This window comes from Neovison vison, chromosome 9 (assembly GCF_020171115.1).
Source record: "Neovison vison isolate M4711 chromosome 9, ASM_NN_V1, whole genome shotgun sequence".
NCBI lineage: Eukaryota > Metazoa > Chordata > Mammalia > Carnivora > Mustelidae > Neogale > Neogale vison.
Window position 1 is genome coordinate 9,739,249 of NC_058099.1, and position 23,579 is coordinate 9,762,827.

The 23,579-nt window shown below is 44.8% G+C and overlaps 1 protein-coding gene across 1 annotated transcript; it reads right to left on the reverse strand.

The window, feature by feature from the left end:
- Positions 1 to 1,659: 1,659 nt before the first annotated feature.
- On the reverse strand, positions 1,660 to 23,579 carry RABEPK (Rab9 effector protein with kelch motifs). Its single transcript, XM_044264915.1, has 8 exons — positions 23,550 to 23,579; positions 21,067 to 21,127; positions 17,811 to 17,968; positions 13,484 to 13,636; positions 8,452 to 8,613; positions 5,447 to 5,596; positions 2,811 to 2,960; positions 1,660 to 2,132 (listed from the first exon to the last, which is right to left on the reverse strand). The coding sequence occupies exons 2-8, from the start codon at positions 21,117 to 21,119 to the stop codon at positions 1,840 to 1,842; spliced, it is 1,119 nt and encodes a 372-aa protein (XP_044120850.1). The 5' UTR covers positions 21,120 to 21,127; positions 23,550 to 23,579; the 3' UTR covers positions 1,660 to 1,839.

Consider the following 23,579-nt stretch of genomic DNA (forward strand, 5'->3'; position numbering starts at 1 on the left):
TAGGGAGGGACACCTGGGTGGTACATTGAGCTAAGCAATTGACTCTTGGTTTTGGGTCAGGCTATGATCTCAGGCTCACGAGGTTGAGCCCCCTTTCAGCTCCGAGCTCAGCACACTGCTTGAGCTCTTCCTGCCCATCTGCCCCTTCCCCAGACGACCCCTCCTGCCCCCACTCCCACAATATAAGATCTTAAAAAGAGGGGCGCCTGGGTGGCTCAGTCAGTTGGGCTCTGCTTTCACCTCAGGTCATGATCCTGAGGTCCTGGGATTAAACCCCAGATCGGGCTCTCTCTCCACCAGAGTCTGCTTCTGCTCCTCCCTCTGCTCCTCCCCCTTGCTTGTGTTCACATAAGCACTCTCCCTCCCTGTTGACTAAATCTTCAAAAATTTTAAAAAGGGACAGGAAAGGTAAACATTCTTACCTAGGCAAGGGTCATTTTATAGTGCCCAAGGGTGGAGTTGTCTTGAATGTAGTTGAAATTTCCGATTTCCCCTTTAAAACTTTCTAGTGGCTTTTTATTACCAATGCTTTGCAGCTGCTATTCTAAGACTTGGTATGAGTGACGGATCACGGATGTTAACTTTACACACCTGGACTCAGTTCATAACTTTAGGATACAAAGCTGTATTTTAAAACCTCTGCTATGTCAGAATCTCCCTCTCCAAAATTTCTCATTAGTGGTTTGGAATGGGATCTAGGATGGTGATCCTGAAACCATTTGAAGCCCTACTACAATTGTGGATCAAAGGCAGTCATTTGTATCAAAAGAGGTTCAAGATTACTTTGGCTCCCTGAGGAAACAAATGATCTAAATGAATAATTTGTGTGATCAATAAAGGGCAGGCTCTCTGGTGCTAATAAGAAATCCAATACTGCTCAAGGATAAGTATTTTATAGGTGGGCAACCCAGCTGAAAGGTTAATTGGCTAACTGTGGCAGAAATGAAACCTGAGGGCTTGCGTGATTATTTTATTCTGAGGCCCAGACCCTGCTACAGTGCCCCGGAAGCATTTGGACAAGCCTAGAGCGTAATATGGAAGGTCTTCAGGCCAAATTCCACACAAACCTTAAAAGTGATCTGCAGGGGGCGCCTGGGTGGCTCAGTGGGTTAAGCCTCTGCCTTCAGCTCCTGTCATGATCTCAGGGTCCTGGGATTGGGCCCTACAGCGGTCTCTGCTCAGCGGGGATCCTGCTTCCCCCCCCCCCCCCCCCGTCTCTCTCTGCCTGCCTCTCTGCCTACTTGTGATCTCTGTCAAATAAATAAATAAATCTTAAAAAAAAAAAAAAAGTGATCTGCAGTGCTGTGTGCTGTGGTGTTAGCCGCGGTTGGGAAAGACAAGGACCATTCTTCGTCCCTTACCCCAGTGGCTCTCAGTACCAAATACCAACAGGCTGCACCTCTTTCTGGAGAGCAGCTCTAAATACTAAAAGATAGACTTCAACCTGTAAATGTCTATTCCCTGATTTATACAGCCTTATTCTTCACCATCTTTGTGGTCAATTTTCTTTTTAAAGATTTTATTTTTATGTAATCTCTACACACAACACGGGGCATGAATTTACAACCCTGAGATCAAGCGTCACATGTTCTACTGACTAAGCCAGCTGGGTGCTCCTTTGTGATCAATACTCCAAAGCAATCACATTTACTTAAGCTATATTGCTGGTAAAACCCTTTTAATAGAGGTTTTTGCACTTGGGCTATCCATTTCCTCACCTACTGCGTAGGTGAGAGCAAGAGGGATATAGTGTGCAAAAAATATTTTGGAGGTATAAAACAGCGAAGGTTTCATTTAACTTCTCTGAAAGTCTGTCATTTAATAAAAATGTGGCATGTATTAGTCAACTACAGTCACAATACAGTCATTATAGATTTCCCCTTCTGTGTTCATCCCGCCGAACACAAAACAGAGCAGTATGTCAGTCTGACTTTCCTCATGTGAGTCACCACCTTCGGCCACTCCTTTGTCGGTGGAATCCCCTTTCTCAGTATCACAGTTTAGAGTGACAGAATTTGAATCTTCTTTCTCAGAAGTACACCTCACTGGCCACGGAATGACACACATGGAATGATCCAGTCGTCCAGGGGGTAGAAAAGTATCAAATTTAAGCAAGGTCCAATGCTGCTTTTCTATGTTAGAGAAAAGACAAACATACAAAAGCTCTGTTAAGAAATTTCCAGAAATGCTCAGTGATTTGCTATATCAGCCCTAACAGAAATAGGAAGCAAGAGAAAGATCTAGGGCGGGGCACCTGGGTGGCTCAGTTGGTTGAGTGACTGCCTTCGGCTCAGGTCATGATCCTGGAGTCATAGGATCGAGTCCCACATCAGGCTTCCTGCTCGGCAGGGAGTCTGCTTCTCCCACTGACCTCTCTCCTCTCATGCTCTCTCTCTCAAATAAATAAATAAAATCTTAAAAAAAAAAAAAAAAGAAAGAAAGAAAGAAAAATCTAGGGCTCCTGGATGGTGCAGTTGGTTAGGTGTCTTAGACTCCTGGTTTTGGCTCAGGTCCTAGAGATTGAGCCCCATGTCCAACTCTGCGCTCAGTGTAGAGTGGGCTTGCGATAATCCCTCTCCCTCTGTCGCTCCCCTTCATGCTGTCTGTCTCTCTCTCTAAACTAAATAAATCTTAAAACAAAAAACAAAAAACTAATGGCTGCTGCTTTAATGATGTCATTCCCTGAAGTTTGGCCTTTGTTCCTTTGGATTTAGATGTGGAGGGAAAAAACAAAGCACCTTGATACTTTCAAAGAATGGTCACATTTACTTAAACATTTGTTTAAAGACCCACAGTGAACACCTGCTCACCTATGTGATACTGGTACATTGTATCCAGCGCTCCTGTGGGAGTCATCCCTCCAAAGATATACAGGTGTTTCCCCACGGCCACAGCTGAGTGGGCAGCACAGCCTGTGGGAGGTACCCCAGTGGGACTTAGCTTCTGCCACTGCATGTCACCTGCCAAGAGAAAGCAAGTGGGTACAACATGACCTAGACGATGGATTCCACCTTACCTGTCAGACTCCCGCAGTGTGCAAACCGATCCACTCAGCACTCTGAGAGGTAATACAGCAAGGTTTAATGGGCGCAGAAATTATTTGAGGGAGCTTCAAATTCTGTTTGGGTGTCCAGGGAGGGAGGAGGAACTCAGTACTCCCTAGTTTTAGCAAGTATCTCAGATGATTCTGACATAAGTGGTCTTTGGAGCATACCGAATAACAGGATATTATCTTTGGTGAGTGTCACTACTTACTAATTTGGAGCCCAGAAGGAGTCAAGTTCTACATGTGTACACGTTTCAAATACTAGCACTTCCTTAGAAAGCAAATTTGGGAATGCTGGCTAGGCACTTTAAACATTTTGCTTGCTCACAACAGCCCTCTGAAACTGCCTACTCTCTTTTTACTGGTGAAAAAACAGAATAAAAAATGGAGACACTTGTCCAAGACCTCACAGCTAGCAAGAGGCACAGCTAGAATGTGTGTCTACTCAGGCCTGATGCTAGAACCTGTGTTCTCAACACTGTAACGTGCTGCCTCAAGCACCTGCTCCCAACCTATTTTGGCAAGGATATTTGCATCTTTTCAAACAGGCATTGAAACAAGGCACGATATTATTGCATTTTAGGTTTACAGAATTACCATGCTAGGAAAGGAAGAGAAATAGCCAGGAAGCAGTTCCTCAGCACAAGGGAGTAGGACTTTCTTTTTTAAAATACACATTAAGGGGCACCTGGGTGGCTCAGTGCATTAAAGCCTCTGTCTTCAGCTCAGGTCATGATCCCAGGGTCCTGGGATTAGGCCCCGAATCGGGCTCTCTGCTGAGCAGGGAGCCTGCTTCCTCTTCTCTCTCTGCCTGTTTCTCTGCCTACTTGTGACCTCTGCCTGTCAAATAAATAAATAAAATCTTTAAAAATAAAATAAAATACACATTAAAACCCCCATTGAGGGGTGCCCGGGTGGCCCAGTCAGTTAAGTATCCGCCTTTGGCTCAGGTCATGATCCCAGGGACCTGGAATCAAGTCCCATGTCTGGTTCCCTACTCGGCAGGGAGCCTGTATCTCCCCCTCTGTCTGCCGTCCTCTTCTCCCCCCACTCGTTCTCTCTCTCTCTCTGTCGAATAAATAAAGTCTTAAAAAACTAATTTAAAAATAAAGCCTCAGTCGACCGCTGCAAGGAACACCTCTGTGAAGATATTTTTCCATCTGTCAATTCAAGGCGGGGGCCCTGCATCTCAGAGTTGGAAGGGAGAATCACCCAGCCTAACCAGAACAAGAATCCCAACTAGCTTCACCCAGCCTCGGATGTCACCAACCTAGAGAATCCTTTATTGGGCAAGATAGCCCAAAAGGGGCGCCTGGGTGGCTCAGTGGGTTAAAGCCTCTGCCTTCAGCTCAGGTCATGATCCCAAGGTCCTAGGATCGAGCCCCACATCGGGCTCTCTGCTCAGCAGGGAGCCTGTTTCCCCCTCTCTCTCTGCCTGCCTCTCTGCCTACTTGTGATCTCTGTCTATCAAATAGATAAATAAAATCTTTAAAAAAAAAAAAAAAAAAGATAGCCCAAAACACTGCATAGCAGTTTTCCTGCCTTCTGCCCACTGTTCTAATTCTTGTATTCTACAGTAACACAAAAGATGTTCATTTGTTTGTCCATCCAAGGCATGCACTCATCACCCTCAATCTTCCAGACACTGTGTTAAGTGCTGGAAATATACTGGGGAAAAAAAAGAGACACAGCCCCTGCCCTAAAGAAGCTCATAGTCTGAAAGAATGACCCAGAATAAGTCCAGGATCTCTAGGACACATCAGCCCTTCAGACCCCTAGAGACAATTCTCATGTTCTCCTTAACTTTCTTCTATTTCTCATGTGTGTGTGTGTGTGTGTGTGTGTGTGTGTGTCTGTTTAAGATTTATTTAAGAAGGAGAGAGAGAGGGAGAGTGCAGAGGGAGAAGCAGGCTTCCCTCCTTGAGCAGGGAGCCCAGTACGGGACTCGATCCCAGGATCCAGAGATCATGCATGACCTGACCCAAAGGCAGATGCTTAATGGACTGAGCCACCTAGGTGCCCCCTCTTCCTGGTGTTTTTAACTATTTAGCATGGGCACACTTGAAGTTGTCCATGCCCCTCATGGGCACAGGGTTAATAGTTAAATGCCAGCTAGGGAATCCAGTCAGGGAATACAAAGAATAATGAATTTTAATGAAGGACCAGGGTTGTTGGAAGCATAAGAGATAATTAATGTCAGGGTACATAGCAAGTACTCAGAAAGGGATTGCTTTCATTGGTTTTATTATTTATTATTATTCAGGCCACAATCGACAGAAATTTAGCCAAGATTCTGCTAGCTGGCCAGTTACCCACACTTAAGGGCAGCGCTATATTCTATCAAAGCATATTTTATTTAATTTTAAGAAGACAAACCCCCATGCACTCTACTCTACTTACTTATATCAATGCAATGGAGATCATCATAGAATCTGTCCCCTGCCAAGCCTCCATGGATGAAGAGCTTTGTCCCTGCGGCCACCATCACATGACCATGCCGGGGGGATGGAGGTTTTCCAAGTGTTTCTGGCTGTGACCAGGTCATAGTGTCTAGAAAAGTAAATTCACGGACATCAGATGAAAAAGCTAGGAAGAAGCAGCTTCACTTCCCAGCAAAGTGACCTTGGGGTCATTCACTCCAACATGCCAACCCAAATCCCTCCTCCCTCCTCCCACAGCCCATACAGCCTCTGCCTGAACACTTCCGGGGCTAGAGAATTCACTACCTAACATGCCTGCCCCTTCTACTGGGCATTGGGAAACTATTCTTTGCTTTGGCCTGGAACTGCTCCAGAGTTCAAAAGAATGAGACTGCTTCTTCCACGACAGGCCTTCACAGTATATCTTTGACTGATTTGCTGGAAGCATGGGGGTAAAAAAAGACTACTTTCAAATGTAGCAGGGCCTGCTAAAGTGTCAGTATAGAGTAGGAGTCAGAACACGAGGTATGGAGTTAAAACTAGCTCATTTCATTGAACAACTCCGTGGCCTTTTACCAGCGAATTCCCTAAGCTCTAGTTTTCACGGTTGTAAAATGGGGGTAAGCATACTACCTAGCTCTCAGGGTTAAAGTATGGATTAAATGAGATGATGTACATAAGGCATAGGCTCAGAGGAAGTACTCAGTGCGTGAGAGTTTGTGTTAGAATTGCTATGGGTGGCATGTCTAAAGGTTGTGCATGGAGCCCCACTGTTTGAAGGAATACAGTTTGAAATAACCTGAAAAAGGTTTATGCACAAACACATTCATCATAGCATTATTTGTAAGAGGGGAGAACTGAAAATAGCTTCAGTGCCTCAACAGGTGAATAACCGTTATTACCACAGTCATGACAGAACAGTATGTATTTATTAAAAATGTTGAAGACTAAGGCACGTGGCTGGCTCAGTCAGTAGAGCACGAGACTCTTAATCTCAGAATCAGTTCAAGGCCGACCCTGGGTGTGCAGCCTACTTAAAACAAACAAAAGGGGAGGCCTGGGTGGCTTAGTGGGTTAAAGCCTCTGCCTTCAGCTCAGGTCATGATCCCTGGGTCCTGGGATCGAGCCCCAGGATGCCTGCTTCCTCCTCTCTCTCTGCCTGTCTCTCTGCCTACTTGTGATCTCTCTCTGTCAAATAAATAAATAAAATCTTAAAAAGAAACAAATAAATAAAAATGGTAAAAACCTCCCAATCACAGGGAAAGTACTTAAATAAAAAATATAGGATACAAATATTACATGTAGAATTATCTCTGCTATTTTTTAATTTTATTTATTTTTATTAAGTAAACTCTACGCCCAACCAGTCCCATGCTCTAGTGACTAAGCCAGCCAGGTGCCCCATCTCTGCTGTTTAAAAAAAAAAAAAAAAAAGACTGTAAACACACTGAGAAGTGAATAATTTGGGAGTGATAGTATTTTATATATACAAATACATATAAAGCATACATATATATTTACATTTTTTCCTCAATCCTTAGAGTTTTGTGTATTCAAAACCAACATTAGGGGCCCCTGGGTGGCTCAGTGAGTTAAAGCCTCTGCCTTTGGCTCAGGTCATGGTCCCAGGGTCCTGGGATCGAGCCCGGCATCAGGCTCTCTGCTCAGCAGGGAGCCTGCTTCCTCCTCTCTCTCTGCCTGCCTCTCTGCCCACTTGTCATCTCTGTCTGTCAAATAAATAAATAAAATCTTTAGAAAAAAAACCCGACATTAGTTAAAAACTTGAAAAACTTCCTTAAAAGATTTGCAAAGACAAAAGTCATACTGTGATGTGTCTTCATTATTCCAATTTTACTTTGGAAGTTTGAAATTTTGCTTATTACATCTTCTCAAAAAAGGCTGCGTCTCTCTTGAAAAACACACATGAACATTATTTTGGTCATGTTATTTGTAAATTGTTATTCATCAATGCCTACTAGTAAGAGGAAGAAATGTAAATAGATGCTCCTTATGCAAAAATCTGGCAAGAGGTCTCATAATTCCAAATGTTTACATCTTTTTCACCCAGGAACTCCACTCCTCAGCATCTACTAAATGTTGGTAACATACACAAAAGGTAATGTATATGTTCGCTGTCTCACTGTCAGCAAAAAGTCAATCAGTAGGAAAATGAATGCAGAGCCTACCCACAGGATAGGCTCTGCAAGGAAACTGGTATAGACTTAGAAGACATCCATGTGTGTGATTAAATGAAGGGATGATCACAGTTCATCTTCCTGAGGTGCTTCCTGAGGTACGCCAGCCACTGTGTTATGCACCATATCACATTATCTCATTTAATCTTCCCAGCTCTTTTTAGTAGGCCCTATTGCTATCTCTATTTACAGATCAGTAAACTAAGACCTAGAGAGACTGACTGGTCCGAAGTAATATAGGAAGTGTGTGTCAGGTCTGGTCCTGAGTCCAGGTTCAGCAGCCTCAAAAACGCATGCTTTCACTTATGGAGGTTGAGCCTCACCCCTGCAAACGTAAGCCGCAGAAATGTATTTATAACCTGATCCCATGTATGTGTTCCAAGGTTTCTGTATCATTTCAGTATTCGCAGAAGAGTCATAAATGTCCATTTACCCACATATATATGATTTATAAATGCATAGGCAAGTCTAGGAGGAGACATCAGGAACGGCTAAGAGTGTTTCCCTCTGTTTGGGGAGTAGAAAGGAAAAGGCTAAAGGAAACTTTCACTTTTTTTTGCTTTATAAATTACACTGTTTAAATATTTTAAATTGACCATTTATACCTTTTTAAATGCACATGTTGCTGTGGGAGCAAGATATTAGGTAAGGGACACGTCAAAGACATCTAGAAGTGAGACGTCAGACAAAGTGTCATTTTCTAACCTCGGCCTCCTACATCAGGTAAGCTGTAGGCTGGGGTGGCTCTGACCTGGTAAGTGGCAGCCCTAGGGGGCCCGCCAGTCCATACTTGCGTCAAACACATGCAGCTTCACATCCTGCACGGGCTGAGCGCCTCTCTCTCCGCCCCCAAAGACATACAGCTGGTTTCCAATGGCCGCAGAGGATGTGTGGAATGTTCTTGGGGAGGGCGGAGGACTGGTCAGCTCGGGCACGGTCCAAGTCCTCGTTTCTGGTCCGGAGAGAAAAGGTAGGCACCTAAAATATCCAGGCTGATGGACCTCATATCTTGACTCTGAGGCTAGGCACAGTTACCTTCCACACCCCCAACCCCAAGGTGGACAGCAGAAGTCTAGGCAGGGTTCTCGTGCCAAGGAAATCAAGGAGGGAGAATTTTCTCAGATAGAGTCAAATCCCCCAAGACTGAAAATTAAGAATGAGGTCAATTTGGTTGTGGAGATCTTCCTTCAAACATCCTCTCTGAATGCTCTTCTCCTTTACTGACTACCCTGGGCCCATTCAGAGCAGCCCAACACCTGCTAAAACTCTCCCCACTAGTGGCTAGAACTAAATGTGCCAAATTTCCCAGACTATGTGGCCATTAAAAGAAAATAGATAAAGCAATCACAGTGTCAGTAGTAATAATAATAGCTCCTTCTAAATAGTCTGTACTAAGTAAATATTGGTTTCTCCATTTTACAGATAAGGGAATTGAAGCAGAGACAGATGAAGTCATTTGTTTAAAGAGGCATGGCTAGGGGCACCTGGCTGCCTCAGTCAGTGGAGTGTGCAACTCTTGATCTTGGGGTTGTGAATATGAGACGCACATTAGATGTGGAGATTTACTTAAAAAATAAAATCTACAATAAAATAAAATAAAGTGACATAGCTAATAAATGTCTTAGTTAGGATTCAGATTCCATTCAGTACCACCAAGATCAATGTATTTTCCACTCTTCTGACTTGAGAATAAAATTAAACCATCTGGGGGAGGTCCAAAGAAGCCTCTCTCTTTTTAGAATGCAGCATGAGTTTTACAGAAACAGATGCATTAAATGAGCACCTTCCTTGTGCAGAAACCTTGTCCTTAGCATTTTGTCTGTCATCCCCACTCAGTTCTAGAAGGTGGCTGGAAAGCAGCCTCATTTTGTAGACAATGGAACTGAAGCTCAGAAAATGTAAACCCTTCCCCCCAGGTCAGAGCGCTTGTGAGCAGCAGAGCAGAGGTTTGAACTCAGATCTGTCAAAAGTCCCACGCTCGTGCCACCACAACGCCCCAGGAATGATTTCTTGCCTAGGAAATTCTATGCCTTTTGTAAGGGTCTTTTTGTTGTTTTTTAAAGATTTTTATTTGAGAGAGAACCAGTGGGGAGATGGGGCAGAGAGAGAGAAGGAGAAGCAGGTTCCCCGCTGAGCAGGGAGCCTGACATGGAGCTCGATCCCAGGACCCTGAGATCATGACCTGAGCCAAATACAGATGCTCAACTGACAGAAACACCCAGGTGCCCCTGGAAAGGTCTTCATTCAGCATCCAGAGTGCCACAGGAAGCATCTGTAATATGTATGGAACTCAAACACAAACCTGGAGATGAAATAAGTCTCAGCCTCTATCCAAAGCAAAATGTAATTATCTCGAGAGTTATGGATCTTGGAGAGCCTTTGGATCTTAGGGGGAGTTAGAAGGTACACATCCTCTGGGATCAGAAAATCCTGGGATTGTGTTGCTCCCACATCAAAACACCAGCACAAATAACCACAAAGGACTCCTAAGCCTTTCAACAGACTGGACTTAGTAACGAAATAGCTAATGACTCACATTTTTCATATTTTGGGGGCCTTGTGTCAACTTATACTTTCTAGAAGAGGAAAGGCATCTGGTAGAAAATCAACTCCTCTGACAGAGGCTTTCTAAATTCTCCTTATTTTATTCAAATGGATGCCATCATTGAAAATCAAAAGGCCAGGGGCACCTGGGTGGCTCAGTGGGTTAGGCCACTGCCTTCGGCTCGGGTCATGATCCCAGGGTCCTGGGATTGAGCCCCGCATTGGGCTCTCTGCTCAGCAGGGAGCCTGCTTCCTTTCCTCTCTCTCTGCCTGCCTCTCTGCCTACTTGTGATCTCTCTCTGTCAAATAAATAAATAACATCTTAAAAAAAAGTTTCTTAAAAAAAAAAAAAAAGAAAGAAAATCAAAAGGCCAGGGATCCAGATTCCATCTGCTAAACCATCAATCAAAACAATTACCCAGCATTAATTGTGTGCCAGATACCGAGTGAATTTATCCTGGCCAAACTTAACAAGGTAAGAACTATGACTATCCCAATGGAAGAGAAGACCATCTGTTTGCAAACAAGCATCTTATTGAGAGCACTGGGCAAGAGTGGACTGTCGTGTGAAAAATGTCCAGGTTGCTCATTGTTAGCAAAACGCATATTTAAATAATTAGATAAAAGTCTGTTGCCTATTGAATCAGCAGTGTTTAAAAATGATAAATTCAAGAGCGCCTGGGTGGCTCGGTGGGCTGGCCTCTGCCTCCAACTCGGGTCATGATCTCAGGGTCCTGGAATCGAGCCCCTCATTGGACTCTCTGCTCGGCAGGGAGCCTGCTTCCCCCACCCCCCTGCCTGCCTCTCTGCCTACTTGTGATCTCCATCTGTCAAATAAATAAATGAAATCTTTTTAAAATAAAAAGATAAATTCAGGGGTACCTGGCTGGCTCATTGGCAGAATGTCCAACTCTTGATCTCAGGATTATGAGTTTAAGCCCCACACTAGGCACAGAGATTACTTAAAAACAAAATCCTGGGGCACCTGGATGGCTCAGTTGGTTAAGCAACCAACTCTTGATTTCAGCTCAGATCTTGAGCTCATGGTTGTGAGTTTAAGCCTCAGGGCTGTGAGTTCAAGCCCATGTGAGTTTAATCCCCATGTTCAAGGCCCAGGTTGTGAGTTCAAGCCCCATGAAAAATAAATAAATAAAATCTTAAAAATAAAAGATAATTTCAATGCCAGTCAGGAGTGAAAATGCTCTATTAATCAGAGCTGGAGAGAGCAACAGTTGGAAAACTCTGGACATCAAGTCAGTAGCATGGATCAAAAGCCTTTAAGTTCACAGTGTTTTACTTTTGTCTTTTTTATTCTGGGCATGAATTCTTTTTTTTTTTTTTAAAGATTTTATTTATTTATTTGACAGACAGAGATCACTAGTAGGCAGAGAAGCAGGCAGAGAGAGAGGAGGAAGCAGGCTCTTCACCGAGCAGAGAGCCCGATGCAGGGTTCGATCCCAGAACCCTGGGATCATGACCTGAGCCGAAGGCAGAGGCTTTAACCCACTGAGCCAGCCAGGTACACCCTGGGCATGAATTCTAAGCAAATAATTGTCAATCACTTCTGAACAAAGATGTTCACACCTTGTTATTTACAATGGTAAAAATCTGAAAACAAACTAAATTATAGTGTTGTCCCAAAATGGAGGATCATGCAGTCATTAAAAGTGATGTTAGGGGCGCCTGGGTGGCTCAGTGGGTTAAGCCGCTGCCTTCGGCTCAGGTCGTGATCTCAGGGTCCTGGGATCGAGTCCCGCATCCGGCTCTCTGCTCAGCAGGGAGCCTGCTTCCTCCTCTCTCTCTGTCTGCCTCTCTGCCTACTTGTAATCTCTCTCTGTCGAATAAATAAATAAAATCTTTAAAAAAAAAAAAAAAAGTGATGTTAAAACAAAGTTAATAGGAAATTATTTCTACAGTAACTATGAAATGAAAAGGAAAAAGGTACCCAGTACTAGTGTAGAATTGAAATAGTATGAACTCAGGCTTACAAAAATGCAGAGAAATAAAAGAAAGGAAGCACACAGAGAGGTTATCAGTACCCTGAATGTCATAGGATCGTGGATGTCTTCTGTCCACTTTATACTTTTTTCAAATATTTTACAATGAATTATGTTTATGAAAACAACCCAAAATTTTTAACTACAATTTTTTTTAAACTACAATTTTTTTTTTAAGATTTTATTTATTTATTTGACAGACAGAGATCACAAGTAGGCAGAGGCGGGGTGGGGGGGAAGCAGGCTCCCTGCTGGGCAGAGAGCCCCATGTGGGGCTTGATCCCAGGACCCTGGGTGCCCCTAAACTACAATTTTTAACAAAAAGACAAGTCCACTTCCCCTGGGAAGTTCAGGAATATTCTCTCAGAAGAGATGTACCTTAACTGTTTTGTCTGTGATAAAACTGCCAGTGAGGCTGGGCAGGAACTTTGCACTATTTGGCTAAAAGAAACATAAAAGGAAAAAAAAAAAAAAAAGAAACATAAAAGGAGGATCTAGGTCAGGGTTTCTTAACATTGGCACTATTGGCATTTGAGTCTAGATAACTTGCCATAACGGGATGCTGTCCTGTGGATTACAGGATGGATAGCAGCATCTCTGGCTTTGCCCACTAGATGCCAGTAGCAACCCCCCACACCGCTAGCTTGATCACCAAAAATGTGTCCAGACTTGGCCAAGTGTTCCCTGGGGGACATAGTCACCCCCATTTGAGACCCCCTGATCTAGGTGACAGGTTCAAGGCTGGCTCAGTCACTGACTCCCTGGTGACTGTAGGAAACTCACTTCCCCTTGACCTGGTTTCCCCCTTGGCAAAGCTGTTCTTGGAAGTTTCTTCCAGTTTTGGCTTTTAAGAAGTTGATGGTTGTACATGGTACGAGGCGGGGTGGGGAGGATGTAATTCTGTTATTTTCAGATTCTGCTAGATATTAAAATTCCTATTTTCAGCCACCTGGGTGGCTCAGCCAGTTAAGTGTCTGCGTTCAGCTAGGTCATGGTCCCAGGGTCCTGGGATTGAGCTCTGCATCAGGCTCCCTGCTCAGCGGGGAGTCTGTTTCTCCCTCTCTCTCTGGCCCTCACCCCCGCTGATGCTCTCACTTTCTCTCTCAAATAAATAAGTAAAATCTTTAAGAAAATAAATAAAAAAATGAAAATTCCTATTTTCTAAGAGGTAAGCAAAGTTAAATGAATTACTCAGGACAATCCAAATGAGTTTTGCTCCAGGATATGGAATCGGAATGACTTCTTTATTTAGGTAAATAAAAATAACTTTTGGCTACTTACCAGAATTCAGAACTTGCAGGCAATTGCGATTTCCTGACCGGTCAGCACCTCCAAACACCCAGATGGTATGAGGTGCACAAGAGGGAACGAAGCTAGCATGCTCGTAACGGGGCAAGAGGCCCTCCACAGCGGCCAAATCCCACCGGTATGTTCCTAGAAGACATTTCACTCAGTCCCAGCATTGGAGCTGCCAACTGCTTCTATTGATTGGCAGACTTGAGAGAGGGGGAAATGGTCAAAAGTGTAAGTGAACAATCATCAGGTCACTTGCAGGAGAATACGGTCAAATTCTAAAAAGTCCTATAATAGAAACTTCAGGGGTAATCTGCCTACTCCAGAAACCCTTCTCTAGGGAAACTGTCCCCATTCTACCAACCATCAGGGTGGAGATCCCAGAAGACCTGTTTGTATTACAAAACCGTGACTTTCTGGCTTCAGCTGATTGGTTCAAAGGTAGTCACTTGACCCAAAATGGGTCAATCAGAACCTCCCTCCAGAGAAGCAGGAATTCAAACAGATTTCTGAATTTCTTCTATCATGTGTGGAGAAAGAGCTAAAGTCAAAGTCCAGAGAAGAGAAAAGAAACATCAACATAAAGAAGTAGATCCCTCGGGCGCCTGGGTAGTTCAGTGGGTTGAGCCGCTGCCTTCGGCTCCAGTCATGAACTCAGGGTCCTGGGATCGAGTCCCACATCGGGCTCTCTGCTCTGAGGGAGGGGAGCCTGCTTCCCTCTCTCTCTCTCTGCCTGCCTTTCTGCCTACTTGTGATCTCTCTCTGTCAAATAAATAAATAAAATCTTAAAAAAAAAAAAAGTAGATCCCCCCAGAGAGAGTGAGGGAGAAAGTAGATGGTTTTTGATGGCTTTCCAATTCCTTTTTCTGCTCTCTCCTGAGGATGGGCTGTATTTCCTATGTTTAGATTCTTTCTTATTTTTCTGCCGGTTTACGAGAATTTCTGTTACCTTCAACTAAACGATTTCTGGCTAAAACAAGTTCACAACTGCCAAGGGGAGTCCCCATTTTACAGGGCACTGAAGCCCAGATGGTTTAGACAGCTTAGCCAGGGTCACAAAGCTAGTACTAAGTCCCACCAAAAATGTATGTGATCTAAACAGTGAGTTTCTTGAGGGCAGGAAGAGATTTCACTTGCCTTTGATTTCCTAGTGCCCGGTGTAATTCAGATGTCTATGTAGGAGGGAAGGTGGCACATTAGGGCATGAGAACCCCTCTGAGAGGGGGCATCTCTACTGCTGCCATGTAGACATGTAGGGCTACTGATGTCAGATCTCCCAAAATTATCAGAAGCCAAACCATTTCCATTTTTATACGTAGACCTTTGCACATTTGGTTGGTGAACAACTTAGATCAAAATAATAAGAGCCATGTGACATGGACCTAACAAACTTGTATGTGGGCCACTGGTTTTCTTCTGCCTATTGCGTGTAGCCCAGAGTGGCTACCATTCATTCCTTCTTCATTCATTCATTCATCCATCCATTCAACTATCCACCCAAATACTTAAAAAGTACCTACTCTGGGGGGCCTGAGTGGCTCAGTCAGTTAAGTATCTGACTCTTGATTTTGGCTCAGGTCATGATCTCTCAGGGACAGGAGACCCAGCCCCAAGTGGGGTTCTGCGCTCAGAGCATGGAGCCTGTTTAAAGAATCTCTCCCTGTCCCTCTCTCTCTGTACCCCACTCCCATTTGTGCCCTTACTCACTAACAATAACAACAAAAAATTAATTTTTAAAAAAGCACCTACTCTATGCCAGGCACCAGGACAGTGGCTTGGGACACAATGATGGATAATATAACTATGTTCCTTGTTTCCAAGGAACTTATACTCTTGTGGGGAAGACAGACAAAAAACCAATCACATGGGATAAGAGCTGTGAAGGGGGAGAAGAATGGAAAGCACAGAATACTATGGACATACAGAAGGTGGGCTGTCACACTGTGATTTATATTAAGAAATACAGATGTGTGGGCGCCTGGGTGGCTCAGTGGGTTAAGCCGCTGCCTTTGGCTCAGGTCATGATCTCAGGGTCCTGGGATCGAGTCCCACATCGGGCTCTCTGCTCAGCAGGGAGCCTGCTTCCCTCTCTCTCTCTGCCTGCCTCTCCATCTACTTGTGATTTCTGTCTGTCAAATAAATAAATAAAATCTTTAAAAAAAAAAAAAAGGAAAGAAATACAGATGTGATCTTTGTCAGTTCCAGAGCTCTTAAGAGCTCTTAAGACCCTTGGAATTTTTGAAACTATAAGATTGAAAAGGTGTCTTACATAAGTGCCTGGGTTTGGTGCACCTGGGTGGCTCAGTGGGTTAAAGCCTCTGCCTTTGGCTCAGGTCATGATCCCAGGGTCCTGGGATTGAGCCCCGCTTGGGGCTCTCTGCTCAGCGGGGAGCCTGCTTCCCCTTCTCTCTGTCTCTGCCTGCCTCTCTGCCTACTTGTGATCTCTGTCTGTCAAATAAACAAAATCTTTAAAAAATCTCTGCCTACTTGTGATCTTTGTCTATCAAATAAATAAATAAAATCTTTAAAAAAACAAACAAACAAACAAACAAAAAACAAGTGCCTGGGTTTACGTTTATGAGGTGACTTCTGGAAAGCTAACGATGGGGGCTGGTTGTCAAGGGAACTAACCATATGATTAGAAGTTTGGAACTTTCGGGACGCCTGGGTGGCTCAGTTGGTTAAGCAGCTGCCTTCAGCTCAGGTCATGATCCCAGCGTCCTGGGATTGAGTCCCACCCACATCAGGCTCCTTGCTTGGCAGGGAGGCTGCTTCTCCCTATGCCTCTGCCTGCCACTCTGTCTGCCCGTGCTCACTCTCGCTCCTCTCTCTCTGACAAATAAATAAATAAAATCTTTAAAAAAAAAAAAGAAGTTTGGAACTTTCAGCCCCAGCCTCCCACCCCCACCTCTAGGAATGGTAGAGGGGATAGAGGTTGAATCAATCACCAGTGGCCAGTAATTGAATCAATCATGCCTGTGTAAAGAAGCCTCCAGAAAAACCTGGAAGAAGGGGTTTGGAGAGCATCCAGGTTGGTAAACACAAGGAGTTGCTGGGAGACCGTGCACCTGTAGAGCATCTGGAAGCTCCGTGCCCTTCCCCCGTTACTTGCCCTACGCATCTCTTCCATCTGGCTGCTGCTGAATTATATCATTTTATAATAAACCAGTGATCCAGTAAGCAAACGATTTTCCCAAGTTCTGTGAGACACTCCAGCAAATTAATGGAGCCTGAGGAGGGGATCATGGGAATCTCTGATTTAAAGTTGGTAGGTCAGAAGCACAGGCAGCAACATGAACTTACAGTTAGTATCTGGAGTGGGGAAGGGGTGAGAGAGTCATATAGGACTGGGCCCTTCACCTGTGGGATCTGAAGTTAAGTCCAGGTGGATCGTGTCAGAACTGAACCGAGTTGTGGGATACTCACTAGGTGTTGCAGAATTGCTTCATGTGGGGGAGGATCCCCAGATATTTGGGGGCCCAGCAATGAGGAACTGAAACTAGTGTTAAGAGGAGAGATACAAGTAGCAATGCCTACACTAGTCCAGAAGCAGCAGGGAAATCTTCCTGATGGAAGTGATAGTTAATCTGAGATCTTAAAGATGAAGAGTTGCTACATGATAGGGAAATGGAAGAGCCTTCCAAGCAGAGGAAACAATATGTGCAAAGCCTTGGAGACCAGAGATTTAGACACATCCAAGGAACTAGAGGATACTCAGTGTAGCAAATGCGGGTTTGGGAGAGCCAAGAAATGAGCTGGGAAAAGCTTGAAACATGGGAGGGACATGGTCAGATTTGTATTTTAGACAGTACTCTCTGGCTAGGTATAGAAAATGCACTGTAAAGGGGTAAACTTGGAAGCAGGGAGACTAGAGAAGAGGCTGTTGGAATGTTTAGTGGAGAAATAATAATGCTCGGACTGCAGTAGTAGTATGGGAGATGGACAGACACGGATGAAGATAGAGACACTTGAGACTTGGTGATTAATTGCATATGTGGATGGAAGACGAGGTAGATCCATCTATGTCTCGCAGAGGACTATTTGTTTGGTGAAGGAATGGTTGAATGTTCAGGGCTCATGTTCAGGGCTCTAAACAGACACTGTGTACCCCCCCCCCCAAAAAAAGAAGCTACTGCTTGGGTGGATGTGTTCCAGAGATCTGCTGAGACCTTAGGGAGTTCTCAGGGATGTTCATTTCCTTAGAGGACAACCCTGCTCTCTAGTTGGAACTGGTGTCCTGACCTGGTCATGGCCAGTGTAGCACAAGCTCTGCTCTTTGGCTACAGGACACCTGCCCCACAGGTGCTGGTCTTACCCAGGTCCAAGATGTGCACATCTGAGAAGCTCCTGTGTGGATCTGCTCCCCCAACAATGAAGACCTTCCCACTCTTGGCGTCACCAACTGGAGGTAAATAAGAACAGCTGTGGCCAACCCGAGCACAGGGGCTCTCTCCAGGCGGGGTCAAGGTGTACCTGCCAAAGGGAGGATGTATTCAGGAGACCTGGGAAGCAGCGTGTTTTTTCCACTCCAATGAAATACTCCCCCAGGATGAGGGCTCTTACACACACACACACACACACACACACACACACTTTAAGTTGTATCCAGCAAAGCGGTATTTCCCTGATTAATCATAGTACCTTGCATTTGCACATAACATTTCGCTTTTCAGTTTTGTCACTACTTCATCTCACGTTAGCCTAATGGGGATGCCCTGGACTAGTAACTGTCCCCACTGGGTAGACAGGGAAACTGACAGCCAGAAAAGTTCAGTGGTGTGTCCAGGCATGAGATGGGAGTCGTGAGCATAATTTGTGAATTCAGGCAGACTGGGTTCAAGCCCCAGGTCAGATGCTTTTGAGAAGTGTGACCCTTCGGAAGTCGTTTAACCTTTCTAAACCCTCCTTAGTTTCCTCATTTGTAAAATGAGGATGGCAATAGTTCTTACCTGGGAAGGGTAAGATAAGGTCTTGTAGCCAGTATAGGGAGAGTCTCAATGAATGCTGGCCAGAGCTTCTGGGGCATTCACATAGGAACCTACAGCCCTAGCTCTTTAGCCACAAGCCCTCAATGTATTGTCAAGTAATATCCTCCAGAACGTGCTGATTTTAAGAGCTTTCCCAGACTGTTCATAAAGCTTGACCTGACAGAAGCCAGAGCTAGGACTCTCAAAAAAATAAAATACGGGACCCATCCATCTCATTCTCTAAAGTTATTCTGAACATGACTGTAAAAACATACTTCAATCTTCCTGGTTGGAAAAGAAAATTCTGCAGCTGTTTCTCAGGCCCTGTCTCATTTGACCTCTCTGGCATCTGATGGTCCTGATTCTTCCCTCCTTCTCGTACCTTTCTCCTTACCTGGTTCTCCTCATCTCTTCTTTTTGTTCTCTACCCATCTTTCTGACTGCTCTTTTGTTTTTGTGCTCTGAATCCTTCCCCATCAGCTGTCTCCTGAGGCTTAGTACCCCGGATTCTCTTCGCTTCTCAATCTCCATTTGCTACCCTTATCAAGTTCATCGGCACTGATGGTCTCAGTTACCACCAACCTATATATTCATCAGTGATTTCCAAGTCTCCATTTCTTTTCCAGATCTCTCTTCTGATAACCAGACTCACACCTCCTATTATTACCTGAATGATTCCCAACAATGTATCATGCCCTCAGCTAACTTCCTGACAGCCCTGGTTTCCCTTCATCTGCACAAAACCCCTTTGAGGACAGTACTATTTTTTTTTTTAAGATTTTATTTATTTATTTATTTGTCAAAGAGAGAGAGAACAAGCAGGCAAAGGGGCAGGCAGAGGCAGAGAGAGAAACAGGCTTCCTGCTGAGCTAAGAGCCCGATGTGGGACTCGATCCCAGAACCCTGGGATCATGACCTGAGCAGAAGGCAGCGGCTTAACCGGCTGAGGCAACCATGGTGGAGGACAGTACAATTATCATCATCTGCCTTTTACAGCTGAGGGTCCAAGACATTGAAAGATTAAATAACTTATCCAAGAGTACACAGCCACCCAGATGCCTGGTGAATAAGACAAAAAAATTCTGTCTTCAGAGCCCTTATGGATTAGTTGGGAAGAGAAACATTAAATGGATAATTTCACAAATATCCATTTTATTTTAATTGTGCTATAAAAGAGTACAAGGGATATATTGTATGACAACACGTCATAAGAGGGCCTTAATCTGTATAAGGAGAGGTGGGAGAAGGAGGTGGTCGGAGAAGGCCTCCTGAAGAAGCACTACTTGAACTGAGAAATGAGTAGAAGTTAGCTGGACAAAGAGAGGGATGAAAGATGGAGGGAAAGAGTGACCCAGGTAGAGACCAGTATCAGAGTTTGCAGTGCGAGGCATGTTAAAGAAGAGAAAGAGAACAAAGATGAGTTAGGGTACTTGAGATTGGAAAGACAGGCAGGGACAGATCATGCAAGGTCCAATGGGCCATTTGAAGGACTCTGGTTTTTATCTTAAGATCAAAGAGGCACAAGGGGTGCCTGGGTGGCTCAGTGGGTTAAGCAACTGCCTTTGACCTGGGTCATGATCTCAGGATCCTGGAGTTGAGCCCTGCCTTGGGCTCCCCGCTCAGTAGGGAGTCTGCTTCTTCTTCTGTCCCTCCCTGCTGGTGCATTCACACTCTTGTCTCTCTCTAATGAATGAATAAAATTCTTTTATTTTTTTAAACTTTAACTTTTTTTTTTTTTTAAGATTTTATTCATTTATTTGACAGACAGAGACCACTAGTAGGCAGAGAGGCAGGCAGAGACAGGAAGGGAAGCAGGCTTCCTGCTGAGCAGAGAGCCCGATGCGGGACTCGATCCTAGGACCCTAGGATCATGACCTGAGCTGAAGGCAGAGGCTTTAACCCACTGAGCCACCCAGGCGCCCCAATGAATAAAATTCTTTAAAAAAAAAAAAAAAAGGGAGAGATCAGAGAGAGACATGAAGGGTTTTAAACCAGGGAATGCCAGGATCAGATGTATGTTGTTTTGGGAGTAAGAGTGGACACTGGTAAGCCAAACCAGAAGCAAGGTCCTACAAAGCACTGCCTCCCCCCTACAGCCTTCTGTGAGCCCTGCTTCAGTGCTGACCACATTTCCTCACCATCACCTGCTCAGGGCAGCCCCTACAATGCGGAGACTATTCGCCTCTGTACCTTCAGCACCTACACGGCAGCTGCCCCTGTCGGGCCAGTGTTAGCTGTATAAAGGGTTGGTTGAACCAGCAGCAGAGAAACAGTAAGGCCAGTTTAATCCAAATCCACTTCCCTGAAAATCTGAAAAGTGAGTCACAGCTTGAGGCAAGACACGGTGTTGGAGCTGAGGCTGCCAGATGGTCAGTGCCTTACTCTTCCTAGAAAATGGATTTTAATAAAATCAACATCTGCTCTGCAATAATTATTGCCCCACTCTTTCCTCTGAAGACCTTTCCAGACAGTTTGGGTCTAATTACCAGCAACTACAGACAGTTTCTCTCTCCCCTTTTTCATAGATGATCAAATATGAAAGTAAACAACTTAAAATGAAACAAAAATTCTTGTTTTTCTCTGTCTGAATCCTTCCTTACAGACCATGTTGCTTTCCTGGGCTTGTCTCCAGGCTCCAAGACTGGCAGCAGCTTCATGGTATCCTCTGCATAAGAAAGAAAGGCACTTTTTAGACATTTTAAATTATCTTCCACCTGAAACACAGAAAAAATCAGGTGAGTTTCTTCCTTAAAAACTTTCCTTTCGGGGTGCCTGGGTTGCTCAGTGGTTTAAGCCTCTGCCTTCAGCTCGGTCATGATTTCAGGATCCTGGGATCAAGCCCCACATCAGGCTCTCTGCTCAGCAGGGAGCCTGCCTCCCCACCCCCAACCCCACCCCCGCCTCTCTGCCTACTTGTGATTTCTGTCTGTCAAATAAATAAATAAATAATCTTAAACAAACAAACAAACAAACTTTCCTTTTGGGCACCTGGGTGGCTCAGTGGGTTAAGCCTCTGCCTTCAGCTCAGATCATGATCTGAGGGTCCTGGGATCGAGCCCCACATGGGGCTCTCTGCTCAGCGGGGATCCTGCATCCTCCTCTCTCTCTGCCTGCCTCTTTCCCTACGTGTGATCTCTCTGTCAAATAAACAAATAAAATCTTAAAAAAAAAAAAAAACCAAACAAAAAAACTTTCCTTTTGATGTGCCAATTCCTAGGGCCTGATTAATTTGAATAAACATTACCAACCCTTTGATATAAAGTTATATTTGGGAGGCAAATATAATACAACTTTATTAACACAATTATACAAGGTTTTTGGTTAAAGTTTTCTGTGTACCTGTAATTTTCATGGAGAAGGGGCATATACAAAATTTTCAGGGGGACACTTGTGGGTCAGTTGGTTAAGTGTCTGCCTTCAGCTCAGGTCATGATCCCAGGGTCATGGGATTGAGCCCTGCATTGGGCTCTCTGCTTAGTGGGGAACCTGCTTCTCCCTTTACCTACTGTTCCCCCTCCTTGTGTGCTTCTCCCTCTTTCTGCTGGTCCCCCTACTGGTGTATTCACTCTCTGTCAAGTAAGTAAAATCTTAGAAAATTTTTTTTCAGGGCCCATAAAATATTCACACTCATCAAAAGATAAAATATTTTGTTTTATTTTTTTTAAGGTTTATTTCTTTTAATAATCTCAACACCATACACGGGACTCAAACTCACAATCCGGAGATCAAGAGTCATGTGTTCTTCCAACTGCGCCAGCGAGGCACTCCAAAAGATAAAATATTTTATTTTATTTTATTTATATTTTAAAGAATTATTTATTTGGGGAGGGGAGCAGAGGAAGAGGGAGAAGTCCCAAGCCAACTCAGTGTGTAACCTGAAGGTGGGGGGCTGGATCCCATCACTCCAGAGATCACTACCCCAGCTGGAAACCAAGAGTTGGAGGCTTAATGGACTATACCACCCAGACACCCCCAAAAAAATATTTTAAAAGCCTGGGAAATACTGAACTCTGGGATAAATCCGGGCCTCAGCATGGATTTCAAAGCCTTCTGGACTCAACCTTCTTCTCAGGAACCCAGCTCCACACTTCTTGCTATAGGTGAGCTATTCTTGTTGTATTTGTTGTTTCTAACATGGCAGGTCCTTTCATATCTTGTATCATTTTTTAAAAGATTTTATTTATTTATTTGACAGGGAGAGAGATCACAAGTAGGCAGAGAGGCAGGCAGAAAGAAAGAGGGGGAAGCAGGCTCCCTGCTGAGCAGACAGCCGGATTTGGGGGGGGGTGGAATGCGGGGCTGGATCCCAGGACCCTGAGATCATGACCTGAGCAGAAGGCAGAGGTTTAACCCACTGAGCCACCCAGGCGCCCCCATATCTTGTATCTTGTGCTACCTCCCCTACCTGAAATGTCTCTTCCCATCTTGTCAACTAGGAAAATCCCAATGAACCTCCAAAGCTCAGTTCAAACGTACCCCCCCCCCTTCTCAGTGTAACCTTCCCTGATTTGTTGCTTTCCATTTACATCCTCAAGTTACTTCCTTCTCCCTCTGCAAGGTTATCCAGCCACCATCATTGCAGGGATCACCCTGAAGGTAATTATCTATTTAAAGTTCTCTAGTTTAGATTCTGCACTGAATTCCAACAGAACTGGGCCTCTCAGATTCAACCAGAGAACCTACCAATGGGCTCGGCTTAGAGTAGAACTGAGGGATGAGTGAAGAAAGAAAATGGATGAGATTCCTGGGAGATAAATGAATAAATTCAACCTTTGGCCTAAGCCCCTGGCCACGGTCCTTAAGACCCAGTGGGGAAAACTTCGAATGGGCGGGGACTTCCTACAGCCACCCCTGCCAGTCCCATCCCCCAGTCCCATCCCCGCGTGGCTGCGATAGAGGACAGGAGTCTGGATCGAGAGAGCGCAGGCTGGTTTCTTTCCGTCATTGTCGCCGGGCCGGAGTCCGATCGCACCCTCCCCAGGGCTCTCCACCCGGCCCCGGCCCACTACCCTAAAGGATGGGACCGCCCCCGCCCAGGATAGCTTGAGACCCACCGCCCGGAGAATCCCAGACCCCGACCGCATTACCTGCGGCAGCTAAGGACCGTCCCGGTTGTG